Source organism: Eurosta solidaginis, chromosome 3, assembly GCF_040869045.1.
Source record: "Eurosta solidaginis isolate ZX-2024a chromosome 3, ASM4086904v1, whole genome shotgun sequence".
In the NCBI taxonomy this organism is placed as follows: Eukaryota; Metazoa; Arthropoda; class Insecta; order Diptera; family Tephritidae; genus Eurosta; species Eurosta solidaginis.
In genome coordinates, this window is record NC_090321.1 from 169,868,208 (window position 1) to 169,889,698 (window position 21,491).

Sequence of the window (21,491 nt, forward strand, 5' to 3'; positions counted from 1 at the left end):
AGGGTAACAATAGGGTGTGTTTTTACATTATGGATATCAAATTGAAGCTGTTGATGTGTGCTTTAGTACAGAGTAAGTTTTATGCCGCTGGGTAACTGGGTCTCGAGATATAGGCCAAAACGTGGACCCGGATACCCCAGAATGTGTGTGTATTATGGATATCAAATGAAAGCTGTTGCTGAGAGCTTTAAAGTAATTTTCATTGTGATATTCGATTTAGTCGCATCAACCTGGCAAAACTGATAAATATGCATGCGAATCCGAAATAAAGACATGAATTAATAATACCCACATACCTATTTACATACGTCCTATTCGATTTGCCTGAAATTTGGTATATAAATTTGCCTTTATTAGTATTTACGATGCTTTTTTCCGGGAAGTAGACCAGAGACGGACTGGGACTGTTATTAGGACTAGGACTGGGACTGAGGCTGAGACTGAGACTCGGAGTGGGACTGGGACTGAGACTCGGAATGGGACTGGAACAAAATACATACCACCACGAGAAAAACTTGAGAGAAGAGAAAAGAGACAAGGAAAAGCGTGAGAAAGAGATAGAATGAGACGAAGATGGTGATAGATGGAGCGAAAAATACGGATGGAGGAGTGAATACAAAGATTAGGAAAAAGTTTAGAGGGGCAAGGGCAGAGTTAGACGGAAAAAGCTTATTAAAATGTATGCAGATAGACCAAAAATTTAGGGCAGAACAACGTCTGCAGGTTCTGCTAGTATATATATAAAAACGAATGCAAAATCTTTCGGTAACTTTATAACATAAGATCGAGTGAACCAATATTTAAAACCATAGAAGCATTCATTTCATAGATGGTTTTTAAGTGTGTTTCAGTTCCAAATATATATGAACCCATTTCTGAGACATGACCAAAATGTGAACCATGGTGATCCAAGAATGTGTTTTCACAACAAAAGTATTAAAAGAATGTGTTAAAGGAGGTGGTTAAGAAGAAAAGCGAGAGGGAAAAGATAGCCCTACGCAGAAAAAGAGAAAAAGGAAAATAAGAGATAGGAGTGGGAATTCGAAAAGACGTTAAAGAGAACGGCGAGGAAGAAAAAAAGAGTGGATGAGGGAGAGGAAAGAGAATGGGAATAGGAAATGGCCGGCCTATAATTCCGTCAGTGTATATCGCGCCTTACATTTATTAATTTTTATTTATTACTTATATATACTATTTTCTATATGTACCATGATTGTTCAGATGTTACGGAGTTTCGCAAATTGATCAATATATTGTTCCTTCCCATTCATGAAAGGCTGCACCGATGATAATCTCGTCTTTGGTTGTTATATTCACACTGAGCAGAGCTGATAGAGTATATTAATTTTGTTCGCGTAACGCTAATCCGTAACGGCGTAAACTAATCGAGATAGATATAGACTTCTATATATCAAAATGATCTGGGCGAAAAAAGAAATTCATTTAGCCATGTCCGTCCGTCCATCTGTCCGTAAACACGAAAACTCGATTATATTTTGAGGTATCTTAATGAAATTTGGTATGTAAGTTCCTGGGCACGCATCTCAGATCGCTATTTAAAATGAACGAAATCGGACTAAAGTGCGATAATTCATTACCAGAGACGGATAAAGCGATGAAACTTGGTAGGTGGGTTGATCTTATGAGGCAGAATAATAGAAAATTAGTAAAATTTTGACAATGTGCGTAGCACCGCCCACTTTTAAAAGAAGGTAATTTAAAAGTTTTGCAAGCTGTAATTTGGCAGTGGTTGAGGATATCATGATGAAATTTGGCAGGAAAATTACTCCTATTACTATATATGTGTTAATAAAAATTTGCAAAATGGGATAACGAACACGCTCACTTAAAAAAAAAAAATTTAAGCCAAATTTTAATAAAAAATTTAATATCTCTACAGTATTTAAGTAAATTAAGCCAACATTCAACTCCAGTAATGATATGGTGCAACAAAATACAAAAATAAAAGAAATTTCAAAATGGACGTGGCCACGCCCTTTTTCATTTAATTTGTCTAGAATGCTTTTAATGCCATAATTCGAACAAAAATTAACCAATCCTTGTGAAATTTGGTAAGGGCATATCCTCTATGACGATAACTGTTTTCTGTGAAAATGGGTGAAATCGGTTGAAGCCACGCCCTGTTTTTATACACAGTTGACCGTCTACCCTTCCGCTCGGCCGTTACACGATAACTTGAGCAAAAATCGATAGATCTTTACTAAACTTAGTTCAAGTACATACTTATCTAAACTCACTTTATCTTCGTAATAAAAATGGGCGAAATCCGAATTAAAAAAATGCCATAATTCTATACCAAATACGAAAAAAGGGATGGAAAATGGTGATTGGATTCGTTTTTTGACGCAAAATATAACTTTAGAAAAAACTTTGTAAAATGGGTGTGACACCTACCATATTAAGTAGAAGAAAATGAAAAAATTCTGCAGGGCGAAATCAAAATCCCTTGGAATAATGGCAGGAATACTGTTCGTGATATTATATACAATTTGTAACGAATTTCGGGAAATTCAGCTTATTTTAAACCTTCTGCTAACGATCGAATCGCTAAACTGTTGAATAAATCACTCCAATATTCTGTATTGCAAAGTGTTCTTTATTATACTGCTTTGGGAGTAGTATAATTATACTTCACTTCACAACTGATAGTGTGTTTAAATCAAACTGCTTGGTCATGCCTCAGCTTGCGCTGCTTTCATACTCTCGGTTTCCTCGTTCACCCATTTCTCCTAAGGTCTAGTATTTTCGCGAATTTAATGCTTGTTTTTTTTTTATTATTCATGCTTGGTTACCAGCCATAGAAGTGTATGGTGAGTACTACTTCGGCTGATGATTACATGTGTTTGTGCGTATCTCTCCGTTGCCTTGTATGTATGGGAGTAAATGATGATTGATTTGATGTACATAAGAGTGGCAGCTTACTTTATTGTTGTTGTGCCTTTATTTACTTAGTATCAGATTAGTGATGTAAGTATCACTTAGTGATGCTAATATTCGCCACAATATATAAATAAATTAGCGGTACCCCACAGATGATATTCTGGGCCACCCTGGTCCACATTTTGGTCGATAGCTCGAAAACTCCTTCACATATATAAACAAGGGCCACTCCCTTTTAAGACCCTCATGAATACTTTTAATTTGATACCCATATCGTACAAACATATTGCAAAGTCACCCCTATGACAACATCTCGAAAAGGCGTCCACCTATATAACTATGGCCCACTCCCTTTTAAAATACTCTTTAATACCTTCCATTTGATACCCATGTCATACAAACACTTTCCAGGGTTACCTTAGGTTCATTTTCCTACAAGGTGATTTTCCCTTATTTTGTCTCCAAAGCTCTCAGCTGAGTATGTAATATTCGGTTACACCCGAACTTAGCCTTCCTTACTTGTTTTTTGTTGTCATACATACACACTTATGTACTTCTTCAATTTACAGTGCTATCGCAATGAAGGTACAACGCCCTTTCGCCCGTCCATGCCTAGTTTGGTAAAATATAAAAGTGAAATACGGAAAGATTTTTTTGAGGACATTTGTGGAGTTGTGGGTGTGTACGTAACAATATGCAATCTATATTTATTAAAGTCTACTTATTTAAATAATCATTTTGTTTCATTATCAAAAGACATGGGGAACCTTGGCGTCAGTTTCGATCTCGTGTACAAAAACCGGTGCTGCAGTTGTCCACTATCAGACGTTACTTAAAACCATTGGAGGTGGTCACAAATGATTTCTTAGAACGCTGTGAACAGTTGTTGGATACAAATTCAGAGTTACCAGAGGACTTTGACAATGAAATCCACAAATGGTCATTGGAGTGTAAGTAAGGGTTAAATACAACCTAATGGTCTTGTCCTGCTTGACGCTCGCACGTTTTTCGCGGAAATCAAAAAGAGTGTTCTAATAAATACCGAGCCCCAAGCCCAAAGCGGCAATCAGAATAATATAATTCGGTATTTAGTTCAAAAAAAAACATATTATGAACACATAAGTAAAAAGATCTCTGTTCATTACTTTTCCGTTTCCGTTTCTGGTGCGATACAGAAATTTAAATTTTTTCGAATGCTTTTTTGTTACTTTATTTCAGGTATTGGGCGCGTTGCACTCGACACAAGACTTGGTTGTTTGGAGCCAAACCTTTCACCAGATTCTGAGCAACAACAAATAATTGATGCCGCGAAATATGCGCTACGAAATGTTGCAACACTCGAACTTAAAGCTCCGTATTGGCGGTTTTTTCCTACGCCCTTATGGACGCGTTACGTTAAAAATATGAACTTTTTTGTTGAGTAAGTACAGTTTAAATGTTCCAGTTCATGTTTTTCTATTAAATTTTCCTAAAAATTTACGCCATCTGCTAGGTCTGATAAATTTTTGCTGCAATTTTCCCCTCGCACAAATGCAACCAGAGGCTTATGCGGCATTTACCCACGAACGTACGTAGAAACAAGTAAGGAAGGTTAAGTTCGGGTGTAACCGAACATTACATACTCAGTTGAGAGCTATGGTGACAGCATAAGGGAAAATAACCATGTAGGAAAATGAACCGAGGGAAACCCTGGAATGTGCTTGTATGACATGTGTATCAAATGAAAGGCATTAAAGAGTATTTTATGAGGGAGTGGGCCATAGTTCTATAGGTGGACGCCATTTAGGGATATAGCCATAAAGGTGGATCAGGGTTGACTCTAGAATGCGTTTGTACGATATGGGTATCAAATCAAAGGTGTTAATGAGCATTTTAAAAGGGAGTAATCCTTAGTTCCATAGGTAGACGCTGTTTCGAGATATCGCCATAAAGGTGGACCAGGGGTGACCCTAGAATTTATTTGCACAATATGGGCATCAAACGAAAGGTGTTAATGAGTATTTTAAAAGGGAGTGGGCCTTAATTCTATAGGTGGACGCCGTTTCGAGATATCGCCATAAAGGTGGGCCAGGGGTGACTCTAGAATTCGTTTGTGCAATATGGGTATCAAACGAAAGGAGTTAATGGGTATTTTAAGAGGGAGTGGGCCTTAGTTCTATAGGTGGACGCATTTTCGAGGTATCGCAATAAAGGTGGACCAGGGGTGACTCTAGACTTTGTTTGTACGATATGGGTATCAAATGAAAAGTGTTAATGAGTATTTTTAAAAGGGAGTGGGCCTTCGTTTTATAGGTGTTCGCCTTTTCGAGATATCGCCATAAAGGTGGACCAGGGGTGACTTTAGAATTTGTTTGTATGATATGGGTATCAAATGAAAGGTGTTAATGATTATTTTAAAAGGGCGTGGGGCTTAGTTCTATAGGTGGACCCCTTTTCGAGATATCGCCATAAAGGTGGACCAGGGGTGACTCTAGAATTCGTTTGTGCAATATGGGTATCAAGGGAAAGGAGTTAATGAGTATTTTAAGAGGGAGTGGGCCTTAGTTCTATAGGTGGACACCTTTTCGAGATATCGCCATAAAGATGGACCAGGTGTGACTCTAGAATGCGTTTGTACGATATGGGTATCAAATGAAAGGTGTTAATGAGTATTTTAAAAGGGAGTAATCCTTAGTTCCATAGGTGGACGCCGTTTCGAGATATCGCCATAAAGGTGGGCCAGGGGTGACTCTAGAATTCGTTTGTGCAATATGGGTATCAAACGAAAGGAGTTAATGAGTATTTTAAGAGGGAGTGGGCCTTTCTGGACCAGGGGTGACTCTAGACTTTGTTTGTACGATATGGGTATCAAATGAAAGGTGTTAATGAGTATTTTAAAAGGGAGTAATCCTTAGTTCCATAGGTAGACGCTGTTTCGAGATATCGCCATAAAGGTGGACCAGGGGTGACCCTAGAATTTGTTTGCACAATATGGGCATCAAACGAAAGGTGTTAATGAGTATTTTAAAAGGGAGTGGGCCTTAATTCTATAGGTGGACGCCGTTTCGAGATATCGCCATAAAGGTGGGCCAGGGGTGACTCTAGAATTCGTTTGTGCAATATGGGTATCAAACGAAAGGAGTTAATGGGTATTTTAAGAGGGAGTGGGCCTTAGTTCTATAGGTGGACGCATTTTCGAGGTATCGCAATAAAGGTGGACCAGGGGTGACTCTAGACTTTGTTTGTACGATATGGGTATCAAATGAAAAGTGTTAATGAGTATTTTTAAAAGGGAGTGGGCCTTCGTTTTATAGGTGTTCGCCTTTTCGAGATATCGCCATAAAGGTGGACCAGGGGTGACTTTAGAATTTGTTTGTATGATATGGGTATCAAATGAAAGGTGTTAATGATTATTTTAAAAGGGCGTGGGGCTTAGTTCTATAGGTGGACCCCTTTTCGAGATATCGCCATAAAGGTGGACCAGGGGTGACTCTAGAATTCGTTTGTGCAATATGGGTATCAAGGGAAAGGAGTTAATGAGTATTTTAAGAGGGAGTGGGCCTTAGTTCTATAGGTGGACACCTTTTCGAGATATCGCCATAAAGATGGACCAGGTGTGACTCTAGAATGCGTTTGTACGATATGGGTATCAAAAGAAAGGTGTTAATGAGTATTTTAAAAGGGAGTAATCCTTAGTTCCATAGGTGGACGCCGTTTCGAGATATCGCCATAAAGGTGGGCCAGGGGTGACTCTAGAATTCGTTTGTGCAATATGGGTATCAAACGAAAGGAGTTAATGAGTATTTTAAGAGGGAGTGGGCCTTTCTGGACCAGGGGTGACTCTAGACTTTGTTTGTACGATATGGGTATCAAATGAAAGGTGTTAATGAGTATTTTTAAAAGGGAGTGGGCCTTCGTTCTATAGGTGTTCGCCTTTTCGAAATATCGCCATAAAGGTGGACCAGGGGTGACTCTAGAATGAGTTTGTACGATATGGGTATCAAATTAAAGGTATTAATGAGAGTTTTAAAAGGGAGTGGTGGTAGTTGTATATGTGAAGGCGTTTTCCAGATATCGACCAAAATGTGCACCAGGGTGACCCAGAACATCATCCCGCTAATTTATTTATATATGTAATACCTGCCAAGATTTTAAAGGTTTTTTATTTCGCCCTGCAGAACTTTTTCATTTTCTTCTACTTAATATGGTAGGTGTCACAACCATTTTATAAAGTTTTTTCTAAAGTTATATTTCGCGTCAATAAAACAATCCAATTACCTTACCATATTTCATCCCTTTTTTCGTATTTGGTATAGAATTATGGCATTTTTTTCATTTTTCGTAATTTTCGATATCGAAAAAGTGGGCGTGGTCATAGTCGGATTTCGTTCATTTTTCATACCAAGATAAAGTGAGTTCAGATAAGTACGTGAACTGAGTTTAGTAAAGATATATCGATTTTTGCTCAAGTTATCGTGTTAACGGCCATGCGGAAGGACAGACGGACGACTGTGTATAAAAACTGGGCGTGACATCAACTGATTTCGCCCTTTTTCACAGAAAACAGTTAGCGCCATAAAATCTATGCCCCTACCAAATTTCAAAAGGATTGGTTAATTTTTGTTCGACTTATGGTGTTAAAAGTATCCTAGACAAATTAAATGAAAAAAGGGCGGAGCCACGCCATTTTTAAATTTTCTTTTATTTTTGTATTTTGTTGCACCGTATCATTACTGGAGTTGAATCTTGACATAATTTACTTATATACTGTAAAGATATTAAATTTTTTGTTAAAATTTTACTTTAAAATAAAATTTTTTTAAAAGTGGGCGTGGTCCTTCTCCGATTTTGCTAATTTTTATTAGGCGTACATATAGTAATAAGAGTAACGTTCCTGCCAAATTTCATCATGATATCTTCAACGACTGCCAAATTACAGCTTGCAAAAGTTTTAAATTACCTTCTTTTAAAAGTGGGCGGTGCCACGCCCATTGTCCAAAATTTTACTAATTTTCTATTTTGCGTCATAAGTTCAACTCATCTACCAAGTTTCGTCGCTTTATCGGTCTTTTGTAATGAATTATCGCACTTTTTCTGTTTTTCGAAATTTTCGATATCGAAAAAGTGGGCGTGTTATAGTCCGATATCGTTCATTTTAAATAGCGATCTGAGATGAGTGCTCAGGAACCTACATACCAAATTTCATTAAGATACCTCAAAATTTACTCAAGTTATCGTGTTAACGGACGGACGGACGGACATGGCTCAATCAAATTTTTTTTCGATCCTGATTATTTTGATATATGGAAGTCTATGTCTATCTCGATTCCTTTATATATGTACAACCAACCGTTATCCAATCAAACTTAATATACTCTGTGAGCTCTGCTCAACTGAGTATAAAAACGTGTCAGCTGACACGACCTATCTTGCAATGTAAACGAAAACTCACCGACGTGCAACGCCCGCACGTACGTAGCCCGGAACGTAGAAATCAAAACAATTTTGATTTTTTCCGTAAGAACGTGTCAGCTGAACGCTCTCTCACTAGACAGAGTTGCCTAGTAAACTTTTGTGCGCTAATTTTTTACCGTTTGCAATTTTATGCAAAAACACCTAATTAAATTTTGAAAAATTGTGAAAATAATTATGTAAAAGTGCTGATTATAAATATGTAATCTATTTATACTCATTTAATATGTATTCAGGCCTTTTGCAATATCAAAAATTAAATTGGAAAAAGTTGATGTTTCCATAAGCATGCATGCAAACTGGTCAATGGCAACAGTGCTTTGTTGTAAACAATACACACACAAATATGTTATGTACATGTACACAGACGCACACATTGATTCCTACGGGCTTGAGAGTTCGGTCAAACGTGCTTCGTACGACAAACGTCCGTGCGTACTGCACACGTCGGTGGGTAACTGCCGCATTAGCCGTCCACATGCGATAGGCGACTTTGGTAGTTTTTTGGAAAAACTGGTCAGCAGCATTTTCATACGTTTTTATACCCTGCTTGTACTTGTACGCGATTGTACATATTGTCACTAAGTTATACCATCACTAAGGCGATGCTAAGGCCACGATAAGCAGTATTTACGTCAATAATCAAATCATGTATACACATATATAAGGCAGCCGAAAGATGTCACACACAGATGCATTTACTTATACGCCTATGTATGCGCGAGAGACTGTAAACTACAAACATTCACATCAATAATTCAATCATTATGTATCTATATAAACGAATAAATAATTGCGTCTACACATATGTACGTATACGAGCGCCGGAGCGGCAATGCACAAACACATGCATATTTCTTATCTGAGTTGTCACAAGAGAGAGCAATAATTTGTGCACGTAGTTGTGGCTGGCGATTTTGTAGCCGAAGTTCTGGAAATCGAAGAGCCTAGAAGTATGCAGCGTAAACTATAAAAGCGGGGCAGGCGAGTAAGAAGTAATTCAGTTTGATTTGAGATTTCGATTAAGCGCTATCTAGCGAGCTATAGCAGAATTATTTTGAATAGTAGAGTTTCATTTCAGCTATCAATCAGTTTGGTTATTAAGCTTGCTATTCGTTGCAAAGTATAAGTGTTATTGTGAAGTACTGTAATAAAGGCCATTTTTCATTTATTCAATATTGGAGTTATTTATTCAACAATTTAGCGATACGAACTTAGCAGAGGGTTGCAAATAAAAGGATTTGCAGCAAATTCGTTACAATATTAAAACTTTGCTTGGATAGAGGTAGTAGAAATCAAGATAGATATACAATTTCTTATATCAAAGTTACCCGGATCGAACAACATATTGATTGAACCATGTCCGTCTAGGCGCCCGTCCGTTAATGCTTCCCTTAACATGATAACTTGACCAAAAATTGAGATAACTTTAAGAAATTTAGTGTACTGGCTTATCTAAGTCAGAGTAGATTGGTATTGAAAATGGGCGATATGGATAGAGATCCTAAAAAAAAAGTGTGTTAATGAATTACCAAAAACCGATAATGTAATTAATCTGTGCGTTGCCTCATGATGAAAACTAAAAAAAAAAAATAAAGTATATATACAAAGCTCCAGGAGGTTTAGGCAGAGTTTCTCTCCCAATTTGCGTCCTGCAACTGTTTAAACTTTCAAATTGGCGGTACGGGACCAACAAACGAAATTGCACTGAGGAGAAGTTTTTCATGGAAGAAATTCACTCGATGTGTTTGTCAAATCATTGCCGAGGGACGATCCCACATAGAAATTTGTTTCTAATTAATAAAACGCTTTTCTATAGATTAAGGTGTTGCTTTTCCTGGGCCTTGAACGCAGGATCTTGGGTTTGGTAAGCACGATATCATCACTTTAAATAATATAGAAAATTGGTACAATTTTGGAAAAAGAAAATCTTGTAAAAGAAATTTTAAAAGTGTTTAAGCTGTACTTCAAAAGCCGTTGAGGATATCATGTTGAAATTTGCCATGGAGGTTTTCCTTGTAAATCCTAAGGAAATTTGGAGATTGTTTTTAGTAAAGAAACACTTTCTTGTAAAATTGAGTGAAATCGGTTGAAATACACGGCCGCTGTTTAAACCCAGTTGTACGTCTGCAGCCAAGTTTCCTCTTGGTAGCCACTCAACATCCATTTTTTGTGATCTAGTGTGGGAAGGCGACAACCTAACTAGGTTACTCTCATAACCGGCTTTAGGGCTAGATGGGGGACATCATCAGCAGCAACTGATTACCATAAGAGCCACTGCAAGCGTTCGTCTGTCTTAGATTAAGCGGATCTCTTAATAAATGTGTACCATAAATGTTTTATCCCTTCTGAGCGGTTTATGCGCTGGGCTTGGGACCCGCCACGTAAAATCATACTCCCGTGATGATCCCGAGAAACTCTAAGATTAAAGGGCATGCACCTGAAATGTCCTGGAATTGGTGCCGATGTCTGGCTGGTTGATGTCCTCGTGAAAGCAAAAGTCGACATCACCGCCATCCAATAAATGCGACGGGCGAAACAAGGAAAAAAGGCAAATAAGCGCAGTTTCGGTGTTAGATTTGTGATGGTAGAAAGACTTCGTCGCCAAGCACTATTGCTCATCCTCCCACGACGGAGGAGAAGAACGATAAAGTAAAGAACGCATTTTACGAGCACCTAGAATACACATACGAGCGCTGCTCCCGGCATGATATAAAGGTCGTGCTTAACAGGGTGGGCAAAAAGGTGCTCTTGGAGCCACGATCGGAGTGTTCAGCCTCCAAACCGAAACATCCGCTAATGGAATAAGCCACGTGATATTAGGACGGCATGCCTGCAGTGTGTTATATGTACGTACGATTCGAGGACTTAACTAAGGTTCGGATGGTTATCCCATTGCAGCCAAGTCAACCGACGGAATCCTGGAGCAGTGGGACCATAACTCTAAAGCACTCCGTACCGCTGCCGAGAGAAAAATTGGTTACCTTCTACCACGGAAAAACAACTGGTAGAACATCGCGTTGCAATCGCAAGTAAGGACGCTGCCTACATGGATATGTTAAAAGCGAACTCAACGAGAAAAATTCGTGAAAGCTGCCGCGAGTTGAAGAAAAAACGGAATGCGAGGAGCTTAAGCTGATAGCCACCAGCAATAAAAAAAACTCCTGTAACTTCTATAAAAACTAGAAAGGCGACCTGATAAGAGATGCTCAGAGGGGTCTTAGATAATGAAGGCAACACCTATCTGCCCTCCTAAATGGAGACAGCGATGAAACGCCCAGGAAAGATGATGAATCCGAGCCCGCAATCGATGATGATGGAATAAATGTTCCACTACTCGACTATGATGAATACGAGTAAGAGTAAGTAACAAGAACAAAGGCCAGATTAAAAAGTTAGGAGTTGGAAAGGCACATGCATCTACTTCTACGCAAGATACGGTAGATACTAAATCGCCTTATGTTCATGCCAGCTGCTGTGGAGTAAAATTTGCCAGAGGTGGGCAATAATTGGTCAAAAAATCGTTATTTATAGAGTCCCTGAATTTAGTCACATCATTTTCACGCTTAGATAGTAGCGGACACCCCCTCGATGTGCTCCACGACAGTACAAGTTGGAACCGATTCATATTATTTTATTGCTATCTAAGGAACTCCTTCATGGTCCATGTTTTGAAGCATCCAGATCTGTACATTGCTTTAGATTATCAATGAACTCGCACACTTTTGACAGTTTTTTACCTAAATTGTAGCAGTATTGGAAGGTTCTACTGGATTATTAGTTTAGGTACCTGAAATTTAGGCGAACTTGCAAACAGAAATACTTTGTATACATATATAAAAAGAGTTTAGGTAATAACGGGAACATGAAGAGAACATTTTGGTTTTAATTTTAAACTTTTCATTAATTTAAGATTTAAGCCCAAATATTTTAAAAATTAGTCCCATGCTAGTTTAGAATGTATGTAAGACTTTTAGGTTTTATTTTCAAACTACTCTTGGGAAATAATATTTTTTTAAATTTCGAGACCAAAATTTAAACCCAAAAATGTTAAAAATTGGATTAATTCTCTAATAGGTTATAACCTAGCCCAAAAAAGTTTAAAAACACAGTACGGGTAAAACTTTTTGGTATAAATTTTAAACTTTTCATCAAAAGTAATATTTTTCAGTTGGCTGGACTAAAAGTTCAACAAACATATCTTAGAAATTGTTTAAAACTATTAAGTGGTTAGTAGAATAGTATAAAAAATCTTAAAAAGCAGCAATAAACTTTGCTAGGTTTAAAAAATAAACTAAAATTTTTGACCGTGTATATATATGGCAGCACACGGCTGGGTATAAAATGTTCAGTTTCACCACTTAGACTTCCTTACTTGTTTCCTTCAAGAATGGAGCTGCTAATATGACGCCTTTCGCCTCTTCTGCCAATAACTGGCTTTGGTTTTACATTCGGCGTGTTCAAACCGGATCATTCGAATGACCGTCATACTAGTAACCAAGCATATCCGATAAAGACCGGCACTTTGGCAACACTTTTCAAGATCTTCAGGGATTGCCTTTGCACCTAAAGTGGCAAAAACCGTATCACCTGCGTAATTAAGACATTTCCACCATCACCACTCTTCCCGTGGGCCTACCGAAAAACACATTTCTCTAATTAACTCCTTACGAGTTATGTTAAGGCCTTTCAGTTGCTTCTAAACCTTGTTCACCAATTTTAACAGAGAGCTTTATTCTCCCTTTAGTCTTCGATAGATACTGTTACGAATGTTAGCAACACTAAGGGGTACTGCCATTTTTCTGCCGATTCTAAGCAGTGACGTGAATGCACATCAATAATTTAATCGTTTTGTCTACACCTATGTACGTACACGCAGCGGAGAAGAGATGCACAAACACATGCAGATATTTTATCTGAGATGCTCCTAAAGGTATGCAATTGTGATTGTGGAAGTGTCGCTCACACATACAAGCGCATGGGGTATGAGAGAAGCTATAAAAATTATACATCTGTATTTGTAGCTGAGAAATTTATAACTAACTAGTAAGTTCTGTAATTAGAAAAGCCTAGAAATATGCAACGAGGAGGTCGGACAGTATAAAAGGGCGACAACAGTGGAGGCGAGAGATCAGTTTCATTTAAGCTTTCAGTCAGTTTGGTTATTAAGCAAGAGTTGCAAAGTATAAGTATTATTGTGAAGTACTTTAATAAAGGCCATTTTTCCATTATTCAATATTGGAGTTATTTATTCAACAGTTTAGCGATACGCACGTTAGCAGAAGATTGCAAGTAAGGGGAATTGCAGTAAATTCGTTGCAATATTGTTGTTCTCTATACGGTTGCATTCATTAACCAAAATGTGATGTTCCTTTCAGTTATGTTTTGTCTGTGCATAAAATGAAACCGTTCCGTTTTCGTCAGGGAGACAGCCAGTTCGCCGTTGGTTCGTCGTGCGTTGTTGTTGTTGCGATAAGGACACTCCATGAAGGACTTGGGGAGTGCTATCGATGTTGATGATCCTTTGCCGGATGCAGATCCGGTACTTTCCGGTAACAAGCGCCGGCCCACCATCTCGGGAACGATTTAGTATGACACATGAAACCATCAACGCCATCCCGTCCTCTCACGTCGTGCGGCACTTATGGCAGCTGGTGTTGTTGCCTGACATTCAATCAATGTCCTACTAAGGGTCCGTTTGCACCCTCGTCTTAGCATTTAACTAGATACTTCACCCGAAGCTTTGCTTTCTATCCTCGATCCGCCTCTGAAAAGTGATATCTTAAAAATGTGATTCCGACTCTATTGTTTTCTTCCAAAGCATTCGCATATTTTCATATTTTTTACATATGCGCATGTCAGTACTTCATGCTACCCCGTTTTCATCAAAATAATATTATTTTGAGTTAGGGAGAAAGTGCTTGCGTTAGACATCTGAACAATCACTCGAAGTTTCACAAGCTCAATGTCAACATAACATCAAGCTTACCTGCGAAACAGGGAAGCAAATAGCATGAGTGCTCTTGCCCAATGAGATTTGTGTGTAATCAATAAGCCTGAACGACGCATGTCTAAGCACTGCATAGACGTCTATTAAATTTGGATTTCTGAGTATGCGCCAGTCTCACAACTCTCTTGTAACCAGTGCACGGACATTTAAAAAAGGAATGTTGGTAGACGAAAAATTAAAATAGTGGTAGAAGTTGGTAGATTTTGTTTTTTTGAAGAAAACCATAGCTACACTTTATATTTGTACAAAACAATTCATATTTTATTGTAAAACAAATAAAGCACATTTCACGGAAATAACACTTTAAAAAACAAGTAAACAAAAAAAAATTTATGCAAATTTATATATATATAGCTTATGCCTATATGATACTTGCTTGTTTTCTGTATTTTGAGCTTGAAATACTGAGGAAAATTTAACCGATACGTCTCATTACAACAACAATTTTCCACTGTACCAGTATTTTTCTGCAACAGTTTACTTTAAACTTTTTTATTTTCATTCAAAATTATTCATTAATAACTGATGAAAATAGCGCAGGAAAATATTTGCGAGTAGATGATTAATACTTTCTTTCATAAAAAAATTTATTTCTTGTATTGAATTTGTGCACAAATTTTTCAAAATAAAAACCAAATTTTCGACAAAAAAAAATTGTCAGAAAAAACAAAAGAAACATCTAGTGCCATATGGGTGTTATTAAATACAAGGAACAAAATCATCTTCTACAAATTAAATTTTTTTATAAAATCTTATTAATTCAATTGGAGGCTGAAATAAAACCCGTCCGACACAATACTCTTTTACTTATTAATATTTGATTGGAAATGCTTGAAATTTTTAATCCATTACGCTTGGCGGTTTTTATGTCGTTCAATATAGAGAACGAACTTTCTGCGGCTGCATAACTTTGAGGTAATATTGCTAAGGAGCACATTTATTCACTCAAATTTTCAAACAAATTTTCTTCTGGAACACTCTTTTCAGTTCCCAATATTATCCATCCTTTAAGAATATCGTCGGAAAATATTTTTTCCTTATCATATAACACCAACGATCGCCATTCGTTGTTAAGAATTTCGATGGAAGTCTTGTGAAATGGAAAAGCTTTAAGTAAGGGAACAATCGTTGTCATGTGACTAGATTGAATATTTTTTGCATCAAAATATTCCAAAAGGTGTCATTTTTCTTCTTCGAAATTGAATCGTTTCTTAATTTCCTTACAAAGGCAAATGTTGGTAGATTTTTTGGCTTTGGTGATAGAAGTGGTAGAAAATAAAAATGGGCTAAAAAGTTGGTAGATCTACCAATAAAGTAGTAAAGTCCGTGCACTGCTTGTTACCTACAATTCCTAATAAACAAGGTCATATTCTAAAATGACTAAAAACGTCCAAGTCAACTGTAGTGTTTGCCGCACCCACTCAATGAAAACCTTCCTCCCTTCACACCATTAACAACAAAGATGCGCGTAAAATTATGGCTTATCATATTTGGGCAGTGGATTATTTACGGTACGTCGGAGAGATCCTTTGCGAACTCAAAATTCACTGTGATCAATTTCGATTATTTTATTGAAGAACAATAAATATTTTTTCCAGTATTTTATAAGAGCGCACAATTTCTGGCGTATGCTGACGATATTAGCATCATCAGCCGAAAGACCAACGTCGTAGGTCCATATAAATATTAGCAACACTAAGGGGTACTGCCATCTCTAAGCCGATGCTAAACAGTGACTTGCAACTTAACTCAAAAGGATTATATTCCGTAAAATTAATTAATTTGTTAAAACAGAATGTTCAATTCTTTTATAGATTCTTGAAAAAAAACTGAAAACATAAAATACAGTACAAAGAACACAAAGTACAATTTACATCTCTAATATAACTTTCATGCACATCCATAAATCATTCATTATGGATCTACACAAACGAATCAATAAATTATGTCTACACATATGTACGCACACGCAGGGAGAAACAGTGCACAAACACATGCATATATCTTATCTGAGATGCTCCCAAAAGTATGGAATTGTAATTGTGGAAGTGTCGCTCACAAATCCACGCATATCAGAAGCTATATATGTACGTGCATCTGTAGTTATAATTATATGGCGGTAACTACCCTTCAAAAAACGCGAGTACTCCATAAATAACGTAAGGAATACTCCTTTGGGAGTATAGGAGTGTTCCAAAACTAATCTGTATTCATACAAAAAATGTACTCCAATTAATATTGTGATGTCCTAGGAGAGGAGTAGGTGATCCCACTCTCGCTTTGTTTGTGAGTATTCCATAGAGTACATACGTGAGAGTACTTTCCAAAGTACTTTCACTGTAGTACTCCATGGAGCACCCACAGAGGATCATATGCCAAAGTACTAAAGAGGAATTGTGTCGGAAAGAATTATCGGAGTGAATTTAATTTAAAATGAAAATAAATGAAGAGGGGCAATATAACTTTTATATTTTTTACTACGAATATTCTTATGTTATTTAGCATTTGCGTGAATAAAGAAACTAATATTTCTCTATACTATAGTATGTATACATAAAACCAGTGCGCGCTTGCATTTTATCAGAGTTGCTATAGTAAAATTTTGTTATCATTTATTTGTATGCAATATTTTACTTTTGGAAACTCTGTTTGATCGTCATCGTGTCGTGGTCACGGTCGTTAAAAAACGAGCAATGATCGGCTGATGGTGTTCCGCAAACGCATTGCAAAGGAGTATTGTTAGAGTACTCCAACATGAAGAAAATGGAACACGTAATCCAAGAATTTTTGCAGGGTAAGTAAATTCTGGAAGATGCCACGAGGAAATCACAGAGTATAAAAGCACCAGCGGTAGAGGCGCTACAGGCAGTTTCGATTAAGACGCTATCTAGCGAGCAATAGCAGTATTATTTGAAAATAGTAGAGTTCTTTATTGTGAAGTACTTAATAAAGGCCATTTTACATTATTAAATATTGGAGTTATTTATTCAACAGTTTAGTGATCGAACTTAGCAAAAGGGCAAATAAGAGGATTTGCAGTAAATTCGTTACAATCGGTGTCAGAAGAGGAATTGTTGAATAAATTCCGAAGATTGGGAATACAACTTGGACATGGCAAAGTTGAGTGAATTGAGGATCCAGCAACTGAAAAAGGAGTTGGAGAACCGTGGATTGAATACAACCGGCAATAAGATCGAACTTCAAGCACGGCTACGAGAGGTAACGGAGTCGCAAGGATTCGATGTGGACGAGTATGTCTTTTATCCTGATGGGAGCGAGACAACAACAAAAATTGAAGAGAAAACCGAAACATCGCAGACAGTTACGAGCACAGACTTGAAAATGATTTTGGCTGCAATATCTGCTCAAACATCGACAGTGTCATCTCAACTGGAAGAACAGAAAACATATATGTCATCACAGATGGAATCCCAAGAGACACGAATAACATCGAAGATTGAAGCACAAGAAACGCGTATGTCAGAAATGTCGACACAGATTTCATCCAAGATGGAAACTCAACTGGAAGAACAGAAGACATATAAAGCATCCCAACTGGAATCACAGACAACACGTATTTCAGAAATGACGTCGCAAGTGTCATCTCAACTGGAAGACCAAAAGACATATATGGCATCTCAATTGGAAGCGCAAGAGGCACGTATATCTGAAATGTCGGCAGAAATTTTGGAACAGGTATCATCAAAACTGGAAGCGCAGAATGCAAAAATGGCTCAATTTCAGGCAGAAGTAGATGATTTAAAAGGTCGTATGGAGCAGTTACAACTAAATCGCCCAGCTGTTTCAGCAAGCAATCCAAAGGTAAAAACACCGTCCTTTGACGGTTCTGTTCCTTTCCAGATGTTTAAGATTCAGTTTGAGAAGACCGCAGCAGTGGACTGGAGTGCTGAAGATAAAGTTGCTGCACTATTCGTGGCATTGAAAGGATCTGCTGCTGAAATCCTACAGTCTATTCCCTAGGGAGAGCGGAACAACTACGAAACATTGATGAGCGCTCTAGAGAGGCGATACGGAAGCGAACACAGGAAGCTGATACACCAAATAGAGTTGCAAACCTGCTACCAAAAAGCTAATGAGACTATGCAGGAGTTTGCGTCAGATGTCGAAAGGCTTGCACATTTGGCAAATGCCGACGCACCCGTGGAATACACCGAAAGGGTAAAAATTGAGAGCTTTATAAATGACATACGGGACGTCGAAACGAAGCGAGCCACATACGCATACCCAAAGCCAACATTTGCAGAAACGGTATCACATGCATTGACTCAGGAAACTGCCTCACTATTGAGTAAACCAGCATACAAAGCTCATCGTGTGGAAGTGGAAAGACCAGATTGGGTAGACACAATTTTGGAAGCACTGAAGGGATCACAACATAAGAATGCCGGAGTTATTAAATGTTTCAAGTGCGGCAACCCAGGTCATATTGCACGACATTGCAGCACTGGTCCCAATAGTTCCAACAATGTGGGTGGCCGTAAAGGCAGAGCTGAAGGAGATGAGCAAATCTCCAAGTCCACTCAATCGTTAAACTAAAGCGAGTCAGCCGCATGGGGCGACAGCTGGCTCCCTCAATTTAATGCCCCATAATCTCTATATCACAAATTGGAAGAAGGTCAAACAATCTTACTGTCGGAGGACATGTGAATGGAAAGGAACGTTTACTGACTGTAGATACGGGAGCATCTCATTCCATCATTCGAGCGGATTTACTCAACAAGATGATAAGACCATTGCATGGAGCAAGTTTGCGTACAGCCACTGGAGAAGACACCACGGTTCTAGGAGAAGTATCATGTGAAGTCGCAATTGGGAATGTCACGGTAGTACACAATTTTATAGTGGTAGAGATTGTTGGTGAAATCATAATTGGAGTGGACTTTTTAATCGACCAAGGGATCAAGATCGACATGCAAAGCAAGACGATGAGATATAAGAACATGGATGTGCCACTTAATTTCGGCTACGAGAGAGGCTACAGCAGTAAACGAGTACTGGTGGAAGAGAGTCAGCAAATACCACCAAAGTCAGAAGCAGTCATCTGGGCAAAGGTTGATGGAGATTGTGGGACAAACAAATTGTGGGTTGTGAAGCAGCAAACAAATCAACACCGAACATACTTTTAGGAAAAACCCTGGCTATGACAAAACAAGATGGACGTATTCCGGTAAGAGTACTCAATGAGTTCAAGTCACCACTCAAACTGAAAAAAGGTGCTATATTGGGAAGATGCCAAGAGGCTGAAGTAGTTGTTAACTGCGCACAGCTCCAGGAACACGTTTCAACTAGCAAGACTGATCTTTCAAATGACATCACGGCATGGACGGAGGGGCTAGATCAAGATTATCAGAGAAAGGCGAAGCAACTGCTACTAAAGTACGCAAACATATTTGACCAGGATGGTTCAAAACCAGGCCGCACCAATGTTGTGAAACATCAAATTGACACTGGAGACGCGAGGCCGATACGTCAAGTTCCACGTAGTGTTCCACTGGCGAAGCGGGAAGTTGTGAGTCAAATCATACAAGAAATGAGCGACAGCGGCGTCATCGAACCATCAGCTAGTCCATGGAGCTCACCGGTGGTACTTGTGAAGAAGAAGGATGGGAAAATGGGATTTTGTGTGGACTACCGCTAGTTGAACGACGTCACGAAAAAGGATAGCTACCCATTGCCAAGAATTGACGACACTTTGGACTCGCTCTCTGGTACGAAATGGTTTTCCACACTGGACTTGAAAAGTGGCTACTGGCAAGTGGAGGTGAAGGAGGAAGACAAGGAAAAAACAGCCTTTAGCGTCGGAGATGTTCTTTGGCAATTTAAAGTAATGCCTTTTGGAATTTCTAATGCACCAGCTACTTTTGAGAGACCCATGGATCAGGTATTGAAAGGACTGCATTGGAAAACATGCTTCGTATACCTGGACGACATCATCGTATTGGGCAAGAACTTCGATGAACACTTTAAGAACTTGGAGGAAGTTTTCCAGAGAATAGCTGGCCCTGGTCTGAAACTAAGTCCCAAAAAGTGTGCGCTGTTTAAAAAGGAAGTAAATTATTTGGGTCACAAGGGTACGACAGAAGGTATCCGTGCAGCGAATGAAAAGATAGAGGCACTAAAGGATTGGCCAAGACCACAGAATCTGCATGAATTGAGAAGTTATCTTGGGCTCTGCACATATTACCGCCGATTTGTGCCAAATTTTGCCAGCGTAGCCCATAGTCTGCACGAGCTAACAAGAAAAACTAAAGTTTTTGAATAGAAGAAGGAGCAAGAAGTAGCTTTCCAAACATTGAAAGAGCGTTTGTGCACTGCCCACATGTTGGCATATCCGATTCCAGGAGCAACATTTATTCTAGATACAGATGCGAGCGGATATGCTATAGGAGGCGTTTTATCACAACTGGTCGATGGACAGGAGAAGGTAGTTGCATATTACAGCCGTTCAATTGGAAAACCAGCTATTCCGCGTCAGGACAGATCACGCAGCGTTGAAATGGCTTCTGCAGTTCCGTAATCCGGAAGGACAATTAGCACGGTGGATCGAGCGACTACAAAGCTATGACTTTTCCATTGAGCATCGAAAAGGTAGTACCCATGGAAGTGCTGATGCAATGTCACGAAGACCATGTAGTTTGGAATGCAAGCACTGTTCAAAGGCCGAAGCTAAAGAAGACGTTATAGATGTCCGGCTAATGACTATAACATGTACAGATTAATGGGACAAGGAACAGCTAAGAAAGTGTCAGCTAGAAGATACAGATCTGTCACGTGTTATGCAAGGGCTCGAACGAAACGAAAGGCCAAACAGAGAAGAGATGTCAGCAGAGAGTCCCATTGCGAAGTCATATTGGGCACAGTGGAACAGTTTAGAATTGATATCCGGTTGCTTGCATCGAGTATGGGAGAGTGAGGATGGTCAAATAAAAAAGAAACTGATAGTTGTTCCCAGAAAGAGGATTCCTGACGTGCTCAGCGAGCTGCATAATGGTCAAAGCGGAGGTCATCTTGGAATCACGAAGACGCTCGAGAAGATTAAACAGAGATTATATTGGGTTGGTTGCCGTCAGTCGGTCACTGAGTGGATTGCGAGCTGCGAGCTGCGAGA

General features: G+C 38.7%; 1 protein-coding gene across 7 annotated transcripts in view; it reads left to right on the forward strand.

Moving 5' to 3' along the window:
* Cyp301a1 (Probable cytochrome P450 301a1, mitochondrial) overlaps positions 1-21,491 on the forward strand; it is a 101,032-nt gene that overhangs the window by 72,376 nt on the left and 7,165 nt on the right. For 6 of the 7 annotated variants that reach the window (XM_067773835.1, XM_067773831.1, XM_067773830.1 and 3 more), the window contains 4 exons: positions 3,471-3,583; positions 3,658-3,851; positions 4,120-4,321; positions 4,394-4,468. In XM_067773835.1, the coding sequence (XP_067629936.1) occupies positions 3,471-3,583; positions 3,658-3,851; positions 4,120-4,321; positions 4,394-4,468 (584 nt within the window). The remainder of the gene's footprint in view (positions 1-3,470; positions 3,584-3,657; positions 3,852-4,119; positions 4,322-4,393; positions 4,469-21,491) is intronic. The other variant, XM_067773836.1, reaches the window with a different exon arrangement.